Source organism: Pan troglodytes, chromosome 18 (assembly GCF_028858775.2).
Source record: "Pan troglodytes isolate AG18354 chromosome 18, NHGRI_mPanTro3-v2.0_pri, whole genome shotgun sequence".
NCBI classification, from domain to species: domain Eukaryota; kingdom Metazoa; phylum Chordata; class Mammalia; order Primates; family Hominidae; genus Pan; species Pan troglodytes.
In genome coordinates this window covers 5,547,383-5,566,863 of record NC_072416.2, presented here as the reverse complement: position 1 = coordinate 5,566,863, position 19,481 = coordinate 5,547,383, and the positions used below count along the sequence as shown (strand labels likewise).

Genomic DNA, 19,481 nt, shown 5'->3' with positions numbered 1-19,481 from the left:
GTGGCTGGCGCCTGTAATCCCAGCTACTCAGGAGGCTGAGTCAAGAGAATCGCTTGAACCTGGGAGGTGGTGGTTGCAGTGAGTCTAGAGCGTGCCACTGCACTCCAGCCTGTGCGACGAGTGAAACTCCGCCTCAAAACAAACAAACAAACAAAACCCTAACATTGCCTTGAGCCCAGAGGCAGTTGTCAAAGAATGAGGACTCATGGGAAGCCTCCTGGAGGCTCGCTGACTTGGGAGCTCAAGTAGGGTAGCTGTGCTTCCTTCATCTCCCCTCCAGCAGGGGTGGCACCCAGGGGGCCAGGGCAGGAACTCAGGTTTCCTCAGCCCACAAATCCCCTGGAAAGAACATGACAGGCAGGCCGCATGTGCTTTTGTCAGGTTCCTCCCTGAACCCACCCATGAGCTGCAGGCCTACCTCTCCCTCAGCAGAATCCTGGAGCTACCATTCTCAGCAAGCCTGAGCTCCCTTAGTGCCTGGGAGCTGTCAGTCTGGGAGGCTTCATGGAGGAAGCGAGACTTGGGTCAGGGAGGGCAGTGACTAAGGGACACTTTGGAAGGGCCCAGTAAGGGCTGGGGTGCGGAGACCCAGGGGTGGTGGCATCAGAGCTGAGCCTCAAAGGACCCAGAAGCCTGGGATGTTTAAAACCTGCCCATTATGGGGTCTAGCGAACAGCTTCTTTTATTCTTGTTTGAAAGTATTTTTCTGCTTACAAAAGTAACTTATACTTATCTAAAAAAAAAAAAAAAAAGAAAAGAAAGAAATTACACAATGTTGAAAGCAAAGATTCACCCATTTGGCCCCAGAAGCCCTGCGGACAGAGAAGAGCCTATGGCTGGGTTGGTGGCCTGGGAGGATGCGCCTGTTGTCAAGGTTACAGGGACTTGCCGGGTGCCACAGAGCAGGGGGCAGAGTTCTCCCCAGCAGCCTCAGGAGGCCCCGCTGCTAATCCACTGTCTTCTGTTCTGTCTGTGCCTGCGAGAGAAGAGGGTGGATCAGGCTGGTGTCAATGGAGATGGGAGGGCTCAGCTTAGCTGTTGGGGGTCTACCAGGCCTCACTCTCACCCCAACCAGTGGATGCTCCAGGGCCAGAAGCCTCTGCCTGACTGAGAAGTGACTGCCACTCAGGGACGCTGCTCCCAAGGCCACCAGGCCAGGGCCACAAAAGCTGCTAAAGTCATTTCCAGGAAACTTGAGGCCAAGTTTGTGCTGAGCACTGGGAAGCCGCAGCCATCGCCTCTGCTGGACCTGGGGTGGGGATGGAAGGATGGAGGAGTTGGCAGGTGGGGGTGGTCGATGCCTGAGGGTGATTGCCTGCGGGACCCCTGGTGCCTGATGGAGCCCTGCTCTGCCTTTCATCTGGCGAAGATGGCTGTGCTCCAATTCTCACAAAGGCACCACGGCCCCAGGCCTAGATGGATCCCAGCAGTGAGCAGGAGTCTCAAAGGGGCTGGGAGGACCTTGAGATGGTCTCATTCCACAGAGCTCAGGTGTAACAGACCCTGAGCCAGACTCCAACCCCCTCTGCCCTCTGCAGGGACCTCCTGGTGGCCTCAGAGTGGCGACTTCGCTCCTCTGAGCCCTGCCTCCCACAGGCCATGGGGACTGCATCCTCTGCCCAAGGTTGGCAGGAGAAGCCAGGGGGACAGGCAGAGGCTCTCAGAGCAGGACTGGATGGTGGGGGCTTCGCAGTGAGAGCCAGGCACTCCCACCGGCTCTGGGAGGACGGGGTCCCTCTGAGGCCCAGAGCACTGCTCACACCAGGCCTGAGACTCCCGCAGAGGGATGGAGGCCGAGGGGTCCATTAGGTTCCTTGAAAGCTCCAAGCCTGTGGCTGCGGACACCACCATCTCAGGCATTCTGGGGTCTCAGCCCCAGGGAGGCTGTGGGGCTGTGACCCTCTGTGACCTCAGGCCACTCACCCCTCAATTTCCATCAGTGAGGCAGGGTCCCTGCACGGCCAGCAAACTGAAGGAACCCTAAGAGCACCCCCTTTTCTCACAATGGGCTGCCAGGCTAAGTACCCTGGCTGACCCCAGGGGCCACCTGTTCAGAGGTCACAAGCCAAGGCCACCTGCTACGACTTTTCTTCTTCTCAGGGCATGGCAGAGCCCACTCCCAGTTGGGAAGAAACCCCAACTCATCTTCTTCCCACCCACTGGGCAGCCCCCTGCCCCATCTCCCTGGAACTTCCAGTTCAAAAGGTGTACCCAGCCCATTTCCTCTGCTGCCTAGGGCCCTGCCCCCACTGCTGCCTGCCCTGGTAGAGCCCAGAGGCAGGACCTGCTGTGGGGCCAGGAGGGGACCTGTCCTCCTGCAGGGGACAGCAGGGCATGGCCTGGGCCACCTCAGGGAGAGCTGGGTGCAGGGAAAGGGGCAGCCCTGCTCTCATCCCATCTCTGCTACCATGGCCCACCTGACTATGTTCCCCAAGTCTAGCTGAAAGGTCTAGTACACAGCAGGGGCAGAGCCAAGGGCCCTGGGGAGTGGGAGCAGGGACTGAAGATGCTCAGTGCCTCCATCCATCCCATCACTCCCACAGCAAAGCACAGGGAATGAACCTGCCCCATCACCTCCAGCCAGCCCGCAGCAGCTAGGGCCACACCCCCAGCCCCACTCTCCCATGGGATCTGTCAGCCCTGAGCTGTATCTCCCCGGAGGCTTGGTGGGGGGTGATTGTGCAGAGGAGGTAGGGAGAGCAGGGGCAGTCCCGGAGAGCCGGGCTGAGGTCACTGCCTTAGTCTGCTGGGAGTCTCATCCTGCGTGCCTCGAGTCTCCAGAGCCCAGCCTGCACACAGCTGCTGTTCAGTGGATGTTACTAAGTGACTGAACGGTGAGCGAGACAAAAGAAGCTTTCTAGAACATATGGAAAGGTGACCCATCAAGCCCCTGGTCTTAGAGACCCTCATCGAGCAGCTGCGAGCCAAGACCTTGAAGCTGACGGCAGCTGCCTGTGGGCCCCGCCGCACCCTCAGACCCTCCCTTGTGAAGGAGCCAGTGGGCAGCACATTCCAGAGTGGGGAACAGACGCAGAGAGGCAAGGCCGCTCAGAGGCAGGGTTGGAGGTCGGCGGATGCCCAGGCCTGTGCCCTAACCCCTGTGCCACTGCTCTCCACACGTGGTCAAAGTCAGGGAACGAGGACCCGCACGCCAGGGAGAAGCGCCTGATGGAGCCAGTGCGGCTGTGGGGGCCACCCTGGGAGGTGCCGAGCTGTCCTGGGGGGCCGCGGTGGAGCCTCACCTGGGTCCTGCCTGCTCCGTTTCTGCTCAGGCTCCTGAGGGGCTGCCTCAATGGCCCGCTGGGCCTCGGGGTGGGTCTGGAGGAGGGCCTTGGCAAGGGTGGCGGGGCCGGGCACCCCCAGGGACATGACACAGTGCACACCCTTGCGCTTGGCCCCCGCCACCTTGGTGCTGTCTTTGGAGGCTGTGAGCAGGACCAGTTTGGAGAACTTTCTGGGCTTCCTGGGGGCTGCCAGGATGACTTCTGTGCCTGGCTTGGGGGATGGCTCCTGGCTGGCCTTCACACTCTCACCCTCCTGCTCGCTGGGCTCGGGCAGGGGCATCCCGGGACCCAGGGCCTGTCCCTCAGGCCACACTCAGCCCCCAGCAGGTGGATTTCTCCTACTCCCAGGCAAGGAACCTGGAGTCCAGCGGTTCCGTCCTAAGGAAGGAAGCAAAATCCCGTCAGTGGTGGAAGCCCCTGGGGGGCTCTAGACATGGATCTGGGAGGGAGGTGGGGCAGATGGGGCTGCCTCACTGCTCGCTGGGGCCAAGACTGGCAGGGGGCCTGATGGAACTAGGCTTCTGCTCTGCCAGTTCCTCTCCTGGCAGCCTTGGGTACGTCAGCCCCATCCAACCCCACTTTCCCCATCTGGAAAAGGTGCACAATAAACACCCTCCACAAGGGGCCATCAGAGTGACTAATGGACTAAGAACTCAGCCACTGCCAATGGGCCTCTCACATGCTGAGCACGGACGAAGGGTTTCCATCCTGAGGACTGTTTCCAGTCCCACCTCCCACCCCTGTTATGACAGCAGGCTGTTCTTATGGACCCAGTCACAGTTGAGGACACTGAGACATGCCAGGGTGATCCACACAGCCACAGAGTGGCAGAGATGGAGTGGACACAGAGCCCATGACCACACAGCATCTGGTGTACTTTGTCCATGTTAACAGACATCAGTGTCCCTGGGCACCAAGCATCAGAGCTAAACACTCTGGGGACATTAGCTCAGTTTGTGTTGTCACAGGGAGCATGGGCCAGGCACCTGCCAGCACTTTGCAGACCACAGCACTGCAGCTGGCCCTGGCAGGTGGGACAACCAGATCCAGCCACATCCCCGTCTGAAGGCCCACATGCTCCTCTGCTCGTTGGTTCTTTTTGTTTGTTTGTTTTGGAGACGGAGTCTCGCTCTGTCTCCCAGGCTGGAGTGCAGTGGCACGATCTTGGCTCACTGCAAGCTCCGCCTCCCGGGTTCACGCCATTCTCCTGCCTCAACCTCTCTGAGTAGCTGGGACTACAGGCGCCTGCCACCACGCCCGGCTAATTTTTTGTATTTTTAGTAGAGACGGGGTTTCACCGTGGTCTCGATCTCCTGACCTCGTGATCTGCCCGCCTCGGCCTCCCAAAGTGCTGGGATTACAAGCGTGAGCCACCGCGCCTGGCCACGCCCACTGGTTCTCACACCAACCTTGCGTCTGAGCTAGTGCTGGCGCTGCCCTGGCTGGGTGGGGACAGCGATGTGGAGATGTTGTGGATCCCACGGTCACTGAGGACTCCTTGGCTTCTGGCCTGGGGAAGCAGAAAGGATGGGTTGTAACCCTGTAGGGGCAAGTGCCAGGCCACCCCACACTGGTGCTGCAGCACCTCAGGACTGGGGCTCCAGGCCAGTGTGGGGTGGCCTTTCTGTCTTTTGGGGGGGCGACTGGGTGGTGGGCAGACGATGGGGTCTTTCCCAGCTTACAGTTTTAGCCTAGACACAAGACTGCAGCTTGGGCAGCCACATAGCCCCCTGTCCAGGACCCAGGCAGGACAAGGCCCAGAGACACCCACTTTCCCCTCGGGCCGATTCCCCAACCTGGGCTTGAGGTTCTCATGGTTTCCTTGGACCCCTCCCAATGCGTCTGTCCTGAGGGGTCCATGCCCAGCACCCTGGCGCTTTTTCTAAGACCCTATTGTCCATGAGAGGGGCCTAAGGATGCAGGGCTGGAGTACAGGGTTGGGGGCCTTGTCCTGAGAGCTTCCCTCTGTAGTCCTCTGACCACTAAACAAAAGCAGATGTGAAGCCCCCACCCCAGGGGCACCTTCTCGAGGGGGTGGGCACTTGAAGAAATGCGCCAGGCGGCGAGTCACATGACTGCAGAGTACCTCAGGGATCGGGGTCGCGTTATCCGTCCGCCTCCGGACAAGCCAACCCCTGTTCCTCCCGTGCGGCCCTTCCGGCTCTGCTCATCTGCCTCACAGGGCGATGTGGGGATGCCGGGGACCTGGGGGCCACTCGGGGGCGGTAAAGAGTTACGGGAGGCCCCAACCACATAGCGCCCTGCTTCACACGCTGATTGGCTACGGCGCACGTCCCTCTGGCGGCCGATCTCCCCACGCCTCCCACACTCCGCAGCATGAGTGGGCGGTCCGGGCAGGAATAAATGCCAGGTTCCCTGACCCGACGTCCGAGTCCACCCCGGGTCCTCTAGCGCCTCCCGCCGTGTTGGTTCTGCCACTGCAGCGCTCCCAGACTCCAAAAAAGATGCAGCCTCTTGCATACCCAGCGTGCAAATTCCTGCAAGATACAGCAGTTGGTCCCCACAAGGCTGGCAGGGACCCAGACCTAGCAGCCTCCTCCAGGCCAGCGGCCATTCTCCGAGACCTCCACACTCACTCTGACCCCCAGACTGCACGCCTCCTTATATTAGGTTAGTGCAAAAGTAATTGCGGTTTTGCCATTGCTTTCAATGACAAAACCGCAATTAATTTTCACCAACCTAATATTTGGCACCTGAGGCACCTCCTTGCCATTCCATAGTCCCAGCCCTGCAGCCAGGCCAACTCTGAACTGTACAAAAGGGCCCCAAAGGGGCCGGGCGCGGTGGCTCACGCTTGTAATCCCAGCACTTTGGGAGGCCGAGGCGGGCGGATCACAAGGTCAGGAGATCGAGACCATCCTGGCTAACAGGTTGAAACCCCGTCTCTACTAAAAAATACAAAAAATTAGCCCGGCGTGGTGGCGGGCGCCTGTAATCCCAGCTACTCGGGAGGCTGAGGCAGGAGAATGGCGTGAACCTGGGAGGCGGAGCTTGCAGTGAGCCGAGATCGCGCCACTGCACTCTAGCCTGGGTGACAGAGCGAGACTCTGTTTCAAAAAAAAAAAAAGAAGAAGAAGAAAAGAAAAGGGCCCCAAAGTGACGTCAGCCCCATCTCAAATTCAAACCCCATAGTAAACGAACAAGACAGACCTAAACTATTGACTAATTCTCCAAAGCGAAAAGTCAGGAAAATAAAAAAATCTCGTTAAGCTGTAACAAGAAGGGAATCGTGAAATACGTAAATTGGGCTCTTTCATATTGTGAAATATATATTTGGTGTTTGACCCTCTCTCCCAGTACATAATTCCTAAAATTCCTGGAATCTCCAAAATGATGTCTTTTTGTATGCTTAGGCACTGACTGATGGCTGGCAGCCCCTGGGCTGCTTCAGTGGGGCTGGTCACCAGAAAGACCAAGGCAGGGTTAGACGGTTGGGACTTTAAGCCCCACCTCCAAACTCCAGGAAAGGGAGAGGGCCTGAAGGTTAAGTTGATCACCAATGGCCTATGGTTCAATCAATCATGCCTATGTAATGAAGCCTCCATAAAAACCCAAAAGCAGAGGGTTCTGAGAGCTTCCAGGAACACATGGAGTCCTTGGAGGGGTGTGTGGGAGTTGGGAGTGGGGTGGGAATGGAAACTGAGCCCCTCCCATACGTGCTGCTGCATTTATATGTGTGTGTGTATATATATAAATAAAATATATGTATATATGTGACATATATAATATATTATATACGATATATGACATATACATATATGGTATATATATGACATATATATTATATGACATATAATATATACGTTATATATTATATATATTTAAAATATATATAAATTTTAGTTATTTTTTGAGACAGAATCTGGTTCTGTCACCAGGCTGGAGTGCAGTGGCGTGATCTCGGATCACTGCAACCTCCACCTCCTGGGTTCAAGTGATCCTCCTGCCTCAGCCTCCCACATAGCTGGGACTACAGGCACGCGCCACCATGCCCTCCTAATTTTTATATTTTTAGTAGATACGCGGTTTCACCATGTTGGCCAGGATGGTCTCGATCTGTTGACCTCGTGATCCACCCGCCTCAGCCTCCCAAAGTGCTGGGATTACAGGCATGAGCCACTGTGCCCGGCTGCATTTATATTTTCATCTGTCTCCTTTATAATAAAATGGTAAATGTAGATAAATTGTGTTTTTTTTTTGAGATGGAGTCTCGCTCTGTCTCCCAGGCTGGAGTGCAGTGGTGTGATCTTGGCTCACTGCAACTTCTGCCTCCTGGGTTCAAGATATTCTCCTGTCTCAGCCTCACAAGTAGCTGGGATTACTGGTGTGCACCACCATGCCCGGCTAATTTTTTGTATTTTTAGTAGAGATGGGGTTTCACCATGTTGGCCAAGCTGGTCTCGAACTCCTGACCTCAGGTGATCCACCCGCCTCAGCCTCCCAAAGTGCTGGGATTACAGGCATGAGCTACCACACCTGGCCTGTAAATAGTTTGTTTTTTTGAGATGAAGTCTCGCTCTTGCCACCCAGGCTGGAGTGCGATGTCGCAATCTCAGCTCACTGCAACCTCCACCTCCCAGGTTCAAGCAATTCTCCTGCCTCAGCCTCCCGAGTAGCTGGGATTACAAGCGCCGGCCACTACTCCCAGCTAATCTTTGTATTTTCAGTTGAGACAGGGTTTCACCATGTTGGCAAGGCTGGTCTCGAACTCCCAACCTCAAGTGATCCACCCGCCTCAGCCTCCCAAAGTGCTGGGATTACAGGCATGAGCCACCGTGCCTGGCATTGTTTCCTTGAGTTCTTTGGGCCGCTCTAGGAAATGATTTAACCCAAGGAAGGGGTCATAGCAACCTGAGATTGCAGCTGGCTGGTCAGAAGCATGAGCAAGGCGGGAGGATCACTTAAGCCCAGGAGTTCGAGACCAGCCTGGGCAACATAGTGAGACCTCATCACTATAAAAAATAAATTAATTAATTAAATAAAATAAGAGGGGCCAGGCGCGGTGGCTCACGCCTATAATCCCAGCACTTTGGGAGGCAAGGCGGGTGGATCACGAGGTCAGGAGATCAAGACCATCCTGGCTAACACAGTGAAACCCCATCTCTACTAAAAATACAAAAAAATTAGCCGGGCGTGGTGGCGGGCGCCTGTAGTCCCGGCTACTCCGGAGGCTGAGGCAAGAGAATGGCGTGAACCCTGGAGGCGGAGCTTGCAGTGAGCCGAGATCGCGCCACCGCACTCCAGCCTGGGCGATAGGGCGAGACTCCATCTCAAAAAAAAATAAACAAAATAAAAATAAAATAAAAGAGAGAGAGAGAGAACCCTGCCACTCTGGTCCTCCTGCCTGTGCCTGGCATAGAAGTGATCTGCCCAGAGCCACGTCCTTGGTCCTTGACCTGGGACCTGAGTCAGGAAAAAAAGTCCTATTATGTCAACCATGACCTCTATTACTGCTACCCAACAACCTCCCTTCCCAGTGTCCCCATCACTCCACTCTGTCCCTGGGGAGGTGGAGGCCTGGTCCAGAGCCAATGGCCTTGGGCAGCAGATGCTTGAAGTCAGAAATGCCAGTTACAAAGAAAACTGATCCTCAGAGCTGAGGTCCTGCCTTGGAAGCCAGTGGTCGGGATTATAACCCAGATAACAAAATAAATATCCAGGAGTCCAAGCTGATACAAATAACTGAATACATAAATGTTGGAGAAGGGACAAATCTTCCTTAAGAGGAATTCTAAACAGTATGTGCGGACACTTCCCCCTCCAGGAAATGGAGCTTAAGTCCCCTCCCTTGATTGTTGGCTGGGCTTAGTGCATTTCCAGAGATGACAATCTGGGCTGGGCGAGGTGGCTGACGTTTGTAATTCCAGAACTCTGGGGGGTTGAGGTGGGTGGATTACTTGAGGTCAAGAGGTCAAGATCAGCCTGGCTAACATGGCTAAACTCCGTCTCCAGTAAAAATATAAAAATTAGTCAGGCGTGGCTGGGCGCAGTGGCTCATGCCTGTAATCCCAGCACTTTGGGAAGCTGAGGCGGGTGGATCACAAGGTCAGGAGTTCGAGACAACCTGGCCAACATGGTAAAACCTCGTCTCTACTAAAAATACAAAAAAAAAAAAAAAATTGGCCGGGCGTGGTGGCAGGCGCCTGTAATCCCAGCTACTCAGGAGGCTGAGGCAGGAGAATCGCTTGAAATCAGAAGGTGGAGATTGCGGTGAGCCAAGATTGCGCCACTGCACTCCAGCCTGGGCAACAAGAGCAAAACATTGTCTCAAAAAAAAAAAAAAATTAGTCAGGCATGGTGCTGCGCACCTAGTAATCCCAGCTACTCAGGAGGCAGACACAGAAGAACTGCTTTAACATGGGAGGCAGAGGTTGCAGTGAGCCAAGATCTCACCACTGCACTCCAGCCTGGGCAACAGAGCGAGACTCCAACTCAAAAAAACCAAAAAACAACAAAAACAAAAAAAAACAAAAACAAAAAAACACACACACGCACACAAAAATGAATGTGGGATCAGATCCCAGATTACACCTCCGAACACAAAAAGGGCATTAGTGAAAACACTGATGAAATCCAAATAAAGTCTATAGGTTAGTTTTCTTTTTTCTTTTTTTGAGAGACATGGTCTTGGTATATTGCTTGGAGTGCAGTGATACAACCATGGCTCACTGTAACCTCACACTCATGGGCTCAAAGTGATCCTCCCACCTCAGCATCCCAAGTAGCTGAGACTACAGACACGCACCACTACGCCTGGCTAATTATCGTATTTTTAATAGAGACAGGGTTTCACCATGTCGTCCAGACTGGTCTCGAACTCCAGACCTCAAGAGATTTGCTTGCCTTGGCCTCCCAAAGTTTTTGATTACAGGTGTGAGCCACTGTGCCCAGTTCTGTAGTCTTGTACCAACAATAATTTATTATATGAGATGTTAACATGAGGGGAAGCTGGGGGTGGGGAGGATCTATAGGGACTCTGTACTGCCTCTGGGACTTTTCTATAAAGCTAAAATAATTCCAAAATAAAAAGTTTTTTTTAAAGGTAAGTAGCTAGCTGCATTAATATGACCCAAAACATTAACTATTTTATCACAGAAAACCCAGCATAAGCAACTTTGCTCTTTTTCAGGTTGTTGTTTTTTTTTAATGTAGTCTTTTCTAGTGCTTTTTCTTTAAAAGTAAAGGTTGGCCGGGCGCAGTGGCTCACGCCTCTAATCCCAGCACTTTGGGAGGCTGAGGCGGGTGGATCACAGGGTCAGGAGATCGAGACCATCCTGGCTAACACGGTGAAACCCCATCTCTACTAAAAATACAAAAAATTAGCCGGGCGTGGTGGCAGGCGCCTGTAGTCCCAGCTACTCGGGAGGCTGAGGCAGGAGAATGGTGTGAACCTGGGAGGCAGAGCTTGCAGTGAGCCGAGATCGGGCCACTGTATTCCAAGCTGTGTGACAGAGCGAGACTCCGTCTCAAAAAAAAAAAAAAAAAAAAAAAAGTAAAGGTTAGAACAGATTGAAAAATGACTGTATACACATGTATACACACACACAAACAACAACAACAACAAAAAAAAACACCAAAATTTGAGCAAAATGGCCCTGACAAAGGTTGCCTGGTAGGAACTGTGTTTTATGAATCATTTTCATGCGTTCTGGAAAAACACAAGTGATACTTTTCTGAATATCAAATTTCAGTTAATCATAGTGTTTAATACCTCATTTTCAAAAATGACAAATATTTCTTTTCTACAATTAGTCCCATGCACACCTCCTAAGTAGTGCAATAGTAAATTTGCTTCCATGACTTTTTAACTTAAAAAGTTACTTCTGCTCTTAAAAACCATGATATTTGCTCTAGCTCATGAAGCTGAAGAGAAATAGTTCCACAGAATCTCAGAGAAGTGAAGGTTATGAAGATCTCCTCATATTCTCCATTTGGAGGACAAGGTAGCCAAGAAGCCAGTCCTGGGACTTCCTCCAGGATAAGAGGCTTAGCTGGTCAAGCTGGTCAGCCCACAGGACTGGAGCACCTACTGGGCTTCAGGTTCCCCAAGAAGACCATGACATTGTTGAAAGAAATTAAAGAAGCCCTAAACAAATGGAAAGACATCCCATGTTCATGGATTGGAAGACTTGATATTGTTAAGATGACAACACTTCTGACATTGATCTATAGATTCTTAATTCCAGCTGGCTTTTTTTTTGGAGAAACTGACAAGCTGGTCCTAAAATTCATATGACAATTCAAGGAACCCAGAATAGCAAAAACAATCTTGAAAAAAAAAACAAACTTGCAGGACTGACACATCTCTATCTCAAAATATATTATCACAAAGCTACAGTAATCAATACAATGTGGTACTGGCATAAAGACTGACACAGGCTGGGCACAGTGGGTCATGCCTGTAATCCCAGCACTTTGGGAGGCCAAGGTGGGTGGATTGCCTGAACTCAGGAGTTTGAGACCAGCATGAGCAACATGGTGAAACCCCGTCTCTACTAAAAATACAAAAAATTAGCTGAGTGTGGCGGCATGCAACTATAGTCACAGCTACTCGGAAGGCTGAGGCAGGAGAATTGCTAGAACCCGGGAGGCGGAGGTTGCAGTGAGCCGAGATCGCGCCACTACACTCCAGCCTGGGCAACAGAGCGAGACTCCACCTCTTAACAAACAAACAAACAAACAAAACACAGACACAGAGACCAACAGAATAGAACTGAGAGTCCAGAAATACACTCTTACATATATGGTGAACTGATTTTCAGCAAAGGTGGCAAGACAGTTCTGTGGAGGGAAAATAGTCTTAACGACAAATGTTGGGCCAGGCGTGGTGGCTCATGCTTGTAATTCCAGTACTTTGGGAGGGTGATGTAGGAGGATCGCTTGAGCCCAGGAGTTCCAGACCAGCCTAGGCAACATAGTGAGATCTCATCTCTAAAAAAAATATTATTAACCAGGGTGGTGGGGCACATATGTAGTTCCAGCAACTTGGGAGGCTGAGGTGGGAGCGTTGCTTGAGCCTGGGAGGTCAAGGCTGCAGTAAGCTGTGATTGTGCTGCTGTACCTCAGCCTGGGTGACAGAGCAAGACTCTGTCTCAAAAAAAAAATAATAATAATAATAAAAACAAACATTAAATGCTAGGACCACTGAATATCCAATACAAAAGAATGAAGTTGTATGCTTTCCTCACAGCATATACAAAAATTAACTCTAAATAAATTATATGGCTAGGCATGGTGGCTCATGCCTATAAACCTAGCACTTTGGGAGGCTGAGGTGGGCAGATCTCTTCAGCTCAGGAGTTCAGGTCTAGCCTGGGCAACATGGCGAGACCTCATCTCTACTAAAAATACAAAAAAAAAAAAAAAAAAAGCTGGGCATGGTGGTGTGCACCTGTGGTCCCAGCTACTTGGGAAGCTGAGGTGGAAGGATTGCTTAAGCCAGTGGGGCGGAGGTTGCAGTGAGCCGAGATTGCACCACTGCACTCCAGCTTGGGTAACAGAGTGAGATCCTGTCTCAAAACAACAAAAAAACAAAAAATTATAGTTTATTACAAGAGCTACAGTAATAAAACTTTTTTTTAAAAGAAAAACTAAATTCTCATAACCTTAGATTAGGCAAAGCTTTCTTCAATATAATGAAAGGCACAAACAACCAATGAAGAAATAAACTGGACTTCAACTAAGTTTAAGAGTTTTGTGTTTTAGCCATAAAACTTTTGAAAGTTAAGAGATAACCCATAGAATGGGAAAAAATGTTTGCAAATCATATATCTGATAAGGGACTTGTATCTGGAATTTATAAAGAACTCTGACAACTCTGTAATAAACAAGCAAACAAACAAACAATTTAAAAATGGGCGGCTGGGCATGGTGGCTCACACCTGTAATCCCAGCACTTTGGGAGGCCGAGGCAGGTGGATCACCTGAGGTCGGGAGTTCGAGACCAGCCTGACCAACATGGAGAAACCCTGTCTCTACTAAAAATACAAAATTAGCCAAGCTTAGTGGCACATGCCTGTAATCCCAGCTACTCAGGAGGCTGAGACAGGAGAATTGCTTGAACCCAGGAGGCGGAGGTTGCAGTAAGCTGAGATTGCACCATTGCACTCCAGCCGGGACAACAAGAGCAAAATCCGCCTCAAAAAAAAAAAAAAAAAAAAAAAAAAGGACAAAGGGGCAGGGCGTGGTGGCTCATGCCTGTAATCCCAGCACTTAGGGAGGCTGAGGCAGGAGGATCACCTGAGGTCAGGAGTTCGAGATCAGCCTAGACAACATAGTGAAACCCTGTCTCTACTAAAAATACAAAAATTATTTTCTTTTTTGGATTGGTGGCATGGTGGCACATGCCTGTAATCCCAGCTACTCAGGAGGCTGCGCAGCATGAGAATTGCTTGAACCCGGGAGGTGGAGGTTTCAGTGAGCCGAGGTGGCGCCACTACACTGCACTGCACTGCAGCCTGGGCAACAAAGTGGTACTCCGTCTAAAAAAAAATAATAATAACAATAATAATAATAATGGGCAAAGGCTCCAAACAGGCTTTTCTCTAAAGAAGATATACAAATGGCTAATATATGAGAAGATGCTCAACATCATTAGTCACCAGGGAAATGCAAATCAAAACCACAATGAGATATCACTTCACACCACCAGGATGGACATAATAAAACAAACAAAAAACAGATAATAGCAAATGCTGGTGAGGATGAGGAGAAACTGGAACCCTCATACACTGCTGAGGGGAATGTAAAATGGTGCAGCCATTTTTGGAAACCAGCCGGGCAGTTCCTCAAAAGGTTAAATGTAGAGTTACCCTATGACCCAGCAATTCCACTACTAGCTATATGCCTGGAAGAAAGGAAAACACATGTCCACATAAAAATGTGTACATGAATGTTACAGTTGCATTATTCATGAAAGCCAAAACGTTTCGATGGATATTCAAAACAGCCCAAATATCCATCAATGGATGAATGAATAAGTACAATGTGGTGCATGTATAAAATGGAATATTATTTGGCAGTAAAAAAAATCTATGCTACAACATGAATGAACCTTGAAGAAATTATGCTCGGTGAAAGAAGCCAGACCCAAAAGACCACATATTATATGATTCCATTTACATGAAATTACTTAGAGTCTAGAGAATCTACAGAGTAGGAAAATCTATGGAGACAGAACGTAGATTTGTGGTTATCTCGGGATTGGGGTGGGGAAGGGGAGAATGAGAATTGACTACTAGTGGGTATGTGCTTTATGGGGTGATGAAAATGTCCTAAAAGGAATTTTCATGAGGGTTGCACAACTTTGTGATCACACTAAAGCCACTGAACTGTATATTTTTTTTTTTGTTTTTTTTTTGTTTTTTTTTTGAGACGGAGTCTCGCTCTGTTGCCCAGGCTGGAGTGCAGTGGCGTGATCTCACTGCAAGCTCCGCCTCCTGGGTTCACGCCATTCTCCTGCCTCGGCCTCCGGAGTAGCTGGGACTACAGGCGCCTGCCACCACGCCTGGCTAATTTTTTTGTATTTTTAGTAGAGACGGGGTTTCACCGTGTTAACCAGGATGGTCTCGATCTCCTGACCTCGTGATCCGCCCTCCTTGGCCTCCCAAAGTGCTGGGATAACAGGCGTGAGCCACCGCACCCGGCCGAAATGTACACTTTAAATGGGTAAATTGCACGGTATGTGAATTATCTCAATAAAGTTGTTAAATATTCAGAAAAAGGTAAATTGAGTCTATGAACATATGAACAGCGGTTCCCCAATGTCACTATCCCTAAGAATCACCCGGAGTTTTGTTTTTGTTTTTTAGACGGAGTATCGCTCTTGTCGCCCAGGCTGGAGTGCAGTGGCGCGACCTTGGCTCACTGCAACCTCTGCCTCCCGGGTTCAAGCCTTTCTCCTGTCTCAGCCTCCCAAGTAGCTGGGATTACAGGCGTGCACCACCACACCCGGCTAATTTTGTATTTTTAGTTGAGACGGGGTTTCTCCATGTTGGTCAGGCTGGTCTCGAACTCCCGACCTCAGGTGATCCACCCTCCTTGGCCTCCCAAAGTGCTGGGATTACAGGCGTGAGCCACCGCGCTGGCCCCGACTAATTTTTGTTTTTTTTTTTTTTTTTTTTTTTTTAGTAGAGACGGGGTTTCACCGTGTTAGTCAGAACGGTCTCTATCTCCTGACCTTGTGATCTGCCTGCCTCGGCCTCCCAAAGTGCTAGGATTACAGGCGTGAGCCACCGCGCCCGGCCTGTGTTGCTTTAAGCCACCTTATTTGTTAGGACAGCAACAGGAAACTAATACAAGGTTCAATCCCTCACTGACGATGTTCTGGACGACAGGACCCCTGCCTGGTGCCTCATGGTGGACCCACAGAATCATCTTCATACGCACGGGAGAGAAACATCACTAATGTCCACCAGCACCGGCATCCTCAGCCGCGAGGACAAATCCCTTACCCTCCCAGCAGGTTTCATTTGCGTAACGGAAATAGTGGTGAATTTATCAGGGGATGTTAATAGATGACAGGCAAGGGTGAAGTCATCGCAAAAGTTCCCAGACGATATGGACAGCTGCTCCCCAATAATTACTGCTCCACGCAGTCCACAGCGGGGCTGTTATTGACCCCGACAGGATGACGGGACACTAAGGTGTGCAGTACACGTCCTCACAGGGAGATTTAAAAAACCGGCAGTGACCCCTGCCCCAAGAAGGCCAAGAACTGCTACTCTAAGGTGTGCAGCGCGGAGCTTCCCCACCATGGCAATTTCAGTCATGGCAGCTCCTTCCCCTAATCACCAGGGCTCAGAATCTTTATTTCACTCCTTTACCCAATGCAATTGGCATCAAACGCGGGCTGGGCTGCGCCCAAATGGTCCCAGCTCCCCGGCTCTCTCCTCTCCCAAGAATACCCACACCCTGAGGCCCCGAGTGTCTCCCCCGCCCCAGTATCTCACGCCTCCAACTCGCTGCCGTCCCTGCAGGGACCTCCCGAGCTGCAACCGTGGGACGAGGCCGGCGGGGGTTGGGGGGTGCCGGGAAGGCAGCGCTGGGCGCGGCGGACACGGCCAGGGACCGGCGGGCGAGTGCGGAGTTCCTTCATGTGGGGGTGTTGAGGCTCTGGACAAGGGACTGGAGGGGGTGGGGAAGGAGGGGCGAGAGGCAAAGAGGGAATCGCGGGAGACCCCACAGGAGGCGGCCTGAGCACCAGGACGCGGACCCCCCCTCAGCACCCGCAGCCCTCGGGACCCCCGAGAGAGCCGGGCCGGGGACTCGTCCATGCCGAGGACGCAGGACCCTCCCCGCCCGCCAGGGCCCGTCCTCACCGACGACAGCGGTGCCCTCCCTCTCCGGCGACAGCGCCGCGGCGGGTCCCTCAGCCTCCGCGCCAAGGGCCCCAGCCTCAGCTCGCGCTGTTACCTCAAGCCGGGGTCACAGCGCGAGCATGCGCAGCAAGGCCGCGGGTGCCCTGTCTTCTGGCTGGGGCCGCTCCTCCGCGTCTTGCCCGTGCGGCGTAGAGCTGGCGTCCGGCCAATCGGAGGGCGGAGGCGGGGCCAAAATTCAGTAAGGGGGCGGGGACACCCGGGATTGAGTGTCGCCGTCAGGGGCGGAGCCTCGGGGGACCTGCGGCCTGGATCCGGGTCGCGGGCGAGGTTTTCCCAGCACCAGTGGGTTGGGCTTCACTGCGACCCCCGGGCTTCCTCACGGATTTGACTCCGGCTCTCTGCGGGGAAAACTGGAGCATTTGTTTAAAGGTTTTGCTCTCCCCCGTCGCGATACCGAGCGTGCGGAGGGAAGGTGTTTAGGCTCATGGAAGCCACTGCCTTGCTTTAAGCTCTGCATCCTTGACGACGCAGCAGCCTCATCCGCGCCATTGGTCCAGCCCTCGTCTATTAGTTTAGCCCCTGCCCATTGGTCCAGCCCTCGCCCATTAGTCCCGCCCTCGCTCTGTAGTTCAGCCCCTGTCCATTCATCCTTTCTCGTTATTGGTCCAGCCCTGGCCCATTGGGCCCACCCGTGCCCACGGGCCCCGCCCTCTCCGTGCCCAACCACGTTCACCCGGCCCAAGGGGTGCCCGGGACACTCGCCATCCTCCAGCCACCCACTGCAGTGGGACTGGGCTGGGTCCGGGCACAGGGAGCTGTGGGGCCCTGGGCGCTGCTTTCCTGGGACACTTGGCTGCAGCGTCCAGAGCGGCCCCGGCACAGCCCCCTAGGCTCACCGCGGCTCTCCCAGCCCCGCGGGGTCGCCCCCACTACCCCCGCCACCTTGGTCCCCCTAAGCCTGGCTCCGCGCCCCGCCCCCCTCGCTCTAAAGCGGCCGCTGAATGTGCCACCGCCCCAGGGCTCCAGGGTCCAGGTGGAGATCCTCTGGGGCCTCCCGCACCTTCCGCCTTCTCACGTCCGAATGCCAGCGTCGCTGCACGCCCTTCCTCTGCCCTGCCCCTCCCGGCCCTGGCTCTGCAGGTCTCTGAATCCCACCGTGGACTCCGCTACCAAGGCTCCCGCTGCCCCCATCCCACTATCCTATCTCCCCGGGCATTGTCTGGTGTCATTCAAGGCCTTTGTGCTTTTTTTTTTTTTTTTTTTTAGAAACGAGAATTGCGCTCTCTCGCTCAGGCTGGAGTGCAGTGGCGTGATCTCGGCTCGCTGCAAGCTCTGCCTCCCGGGTTCAAGCAATTCTCATGCCTCAGCCTACTGAGTAGCCGGGATTATGGGCGCCCGCCACCACGCCCGGCTAATTTTTGTACTTTTAGTAGAGACGGGTTTCACCATGTTGGCCAGGCTGGTATTGAACTTCTGACCTCAGGTGATCCACCCGCCTCGGCTTCCTAAAGTGCTGGGATTACAAGAGTGAGCCACCGCGCCCAGCTACCTTTGCGCATTTATTTGCTGTTATCTATTAATCATTCACAGACTACTGGTTGTTTTTAACTTGATGATGTTATAAATATCTTTGTATATGAATCTCTGATGTCAAAGATTTTTTTTTTTTTTTTTTTTTTGAGATGGAGTCTCGCTCTGTCGCCCAGGCTGGAGTGCAGTGGCGTGATCTCTGCTTATTGCAACCTCCGCCTCCCGGGTTCAAGCGATTTTCCCGCCTCAGCCTCCCAAGTAGCTGAGATTACAGGCACCGGTAATCATGCTTAATTTTTATATTTTTGTAGAGATGGGATTTCACCATGTTGGCCAGGCTGGTATCAAACCGGAGTTACCTCCGGTGATCCGCCCACCTCGGCCTCCAAAAGTGCTGGGATTAAACATGTGAGCCACCTTGCCTGTCGAGATATTAAAGATTTTTTTTTTTGAGACAGAGTCTCACTCTGTTGCCAAGACCGGAGTGCAGTAGCACGATCTCAGCTCACTGCAACCTCCGCCTCCTGGGTTCAAGTAGTTCTCCTGCCTCAGCCTCCCAAGTAGCTGGGATTACAGGCGCCTGCCACCGCACCCAGCTAATTTTTTTGTATTTTTAGTAGAGACAGAGTTTCACCATCTTGGCCGGGCTGGTCTTGAACTCCTGACCTCGTGATCCACCCGCCTCAGCCTCCCAAAGTGCTGGGATTACAGGTGTGAGCCACCGCACCCAGCCAAAGATTTCTTGAAAGTCTTAAAAGAAGTCAAAGGAGGCAAATATTTTTAAAAGCTTTTTAAACATGTAGCCAAATTGTCCCCAAGGAAGTGCACAAGCTTGGGGTTAGATGCTTGGGTTCAAGTCCCTGCTGTGTCAATTGCCAGCTGTGTGAATGAGCAATTACATCCCCTCTCTGTGCCTCAGTGTCTTCACCTGATAAATGGGGGTGATAACGCACCCACCTCCTACAGCCATTGTGATAATTCACAGAGTATTGTCATGTGGACTGATAAGAGTCTTGGTTGTTTTCTGTTTCTTTTTGTTTTTGTTTGAAACAGAGTTTCACTCTTGTTGCCCAGGCTGGAGTGCAGTGGTGTGATCTCGGCTCACTGCAACCTCCACCTCCTGGGTTCAAGTGATTCTCCTGCCTCAGCCTCCCAAGTAGCTGGGATTACAGGTGCCCACCACTAAGCCCGGCTAATTTTTTTTGTGTTTTTAGCAGAGACGGGGTTTCACTATGTTGTCCAGGCTGGTCTTGAACACCTGACCTTGTGATCCACCCATCTCAGCCTCCCAAAGTGTTGGGATTACAGGCATGAGCCACCATGCCTG

General features: G+C 52.3%; 2 protein-coding genes across 7 annotated transcripts in view; both read right to left on the bottom strand.

The window, feature by feature from the left end:
- Positions 1–16,678, bottom strand: part of FLYWCH1 (FLYWCH-type zinc finger 1) — a 66,187-nt gene extending 49,509 nt beyond the window's left edge. For both annotated transcript variants that reach the window (XM_054668125.1, XM_054668126.1), the window contains exon 1: positions 16,625–16,678. The gene's annotated coding sequence lies outside the window, so the exon portion shown is untranslated. The remainder of the gene's footprint in view (positions 1–16,624) is intronic.
- FLYWCH2 (FLYWCH family member 2) lies at positions 665–16,763 on the bottom strand. Of its 5 annotated transcripts, none has more exons than XM_063797641.1 (5): positions 16,625–16,753; positions 5,371–5,782; positions 4,694–4,794; positions 3,243–3,662; positions 665–976 (listed from the first exon to the last, which is right to left on the bottom strand). In XM_063797641.1, the coding sequence occupies exons 4-5, from the start codon at positions 3,562–3,564 to the stop codon at positions 876–878; spliced, it is 423 nt and encodes a 140-aa protein (XP_063653711.1). In that variant the 5' UTR covers positions 3,565–3,662; positions 4,694–4,794; positions 5,371–5,782; positions 16,625–16,753; the 3' UTR covers positions 665–875. The 5 variants fall into 5 exon arrangements, with proteins under 5 accessions (XP_063653711.1, XP_054524107.1, XP_510757.6 ...); XM_054668132.1 differs by lacking the exon at positions 5,371–5,782 and adding an exon at positions 16,256–16,430 and having other exon boundaries at positions 16,625–16,714; XM_510757.9 differs by lacking the exon at positions 5,371–5,782 and having other exon boundaries at positions 16,625–16,763.
- Between the last annotated feature and the right edge of the window lie 2,718 nt (positions 16,764–19,481).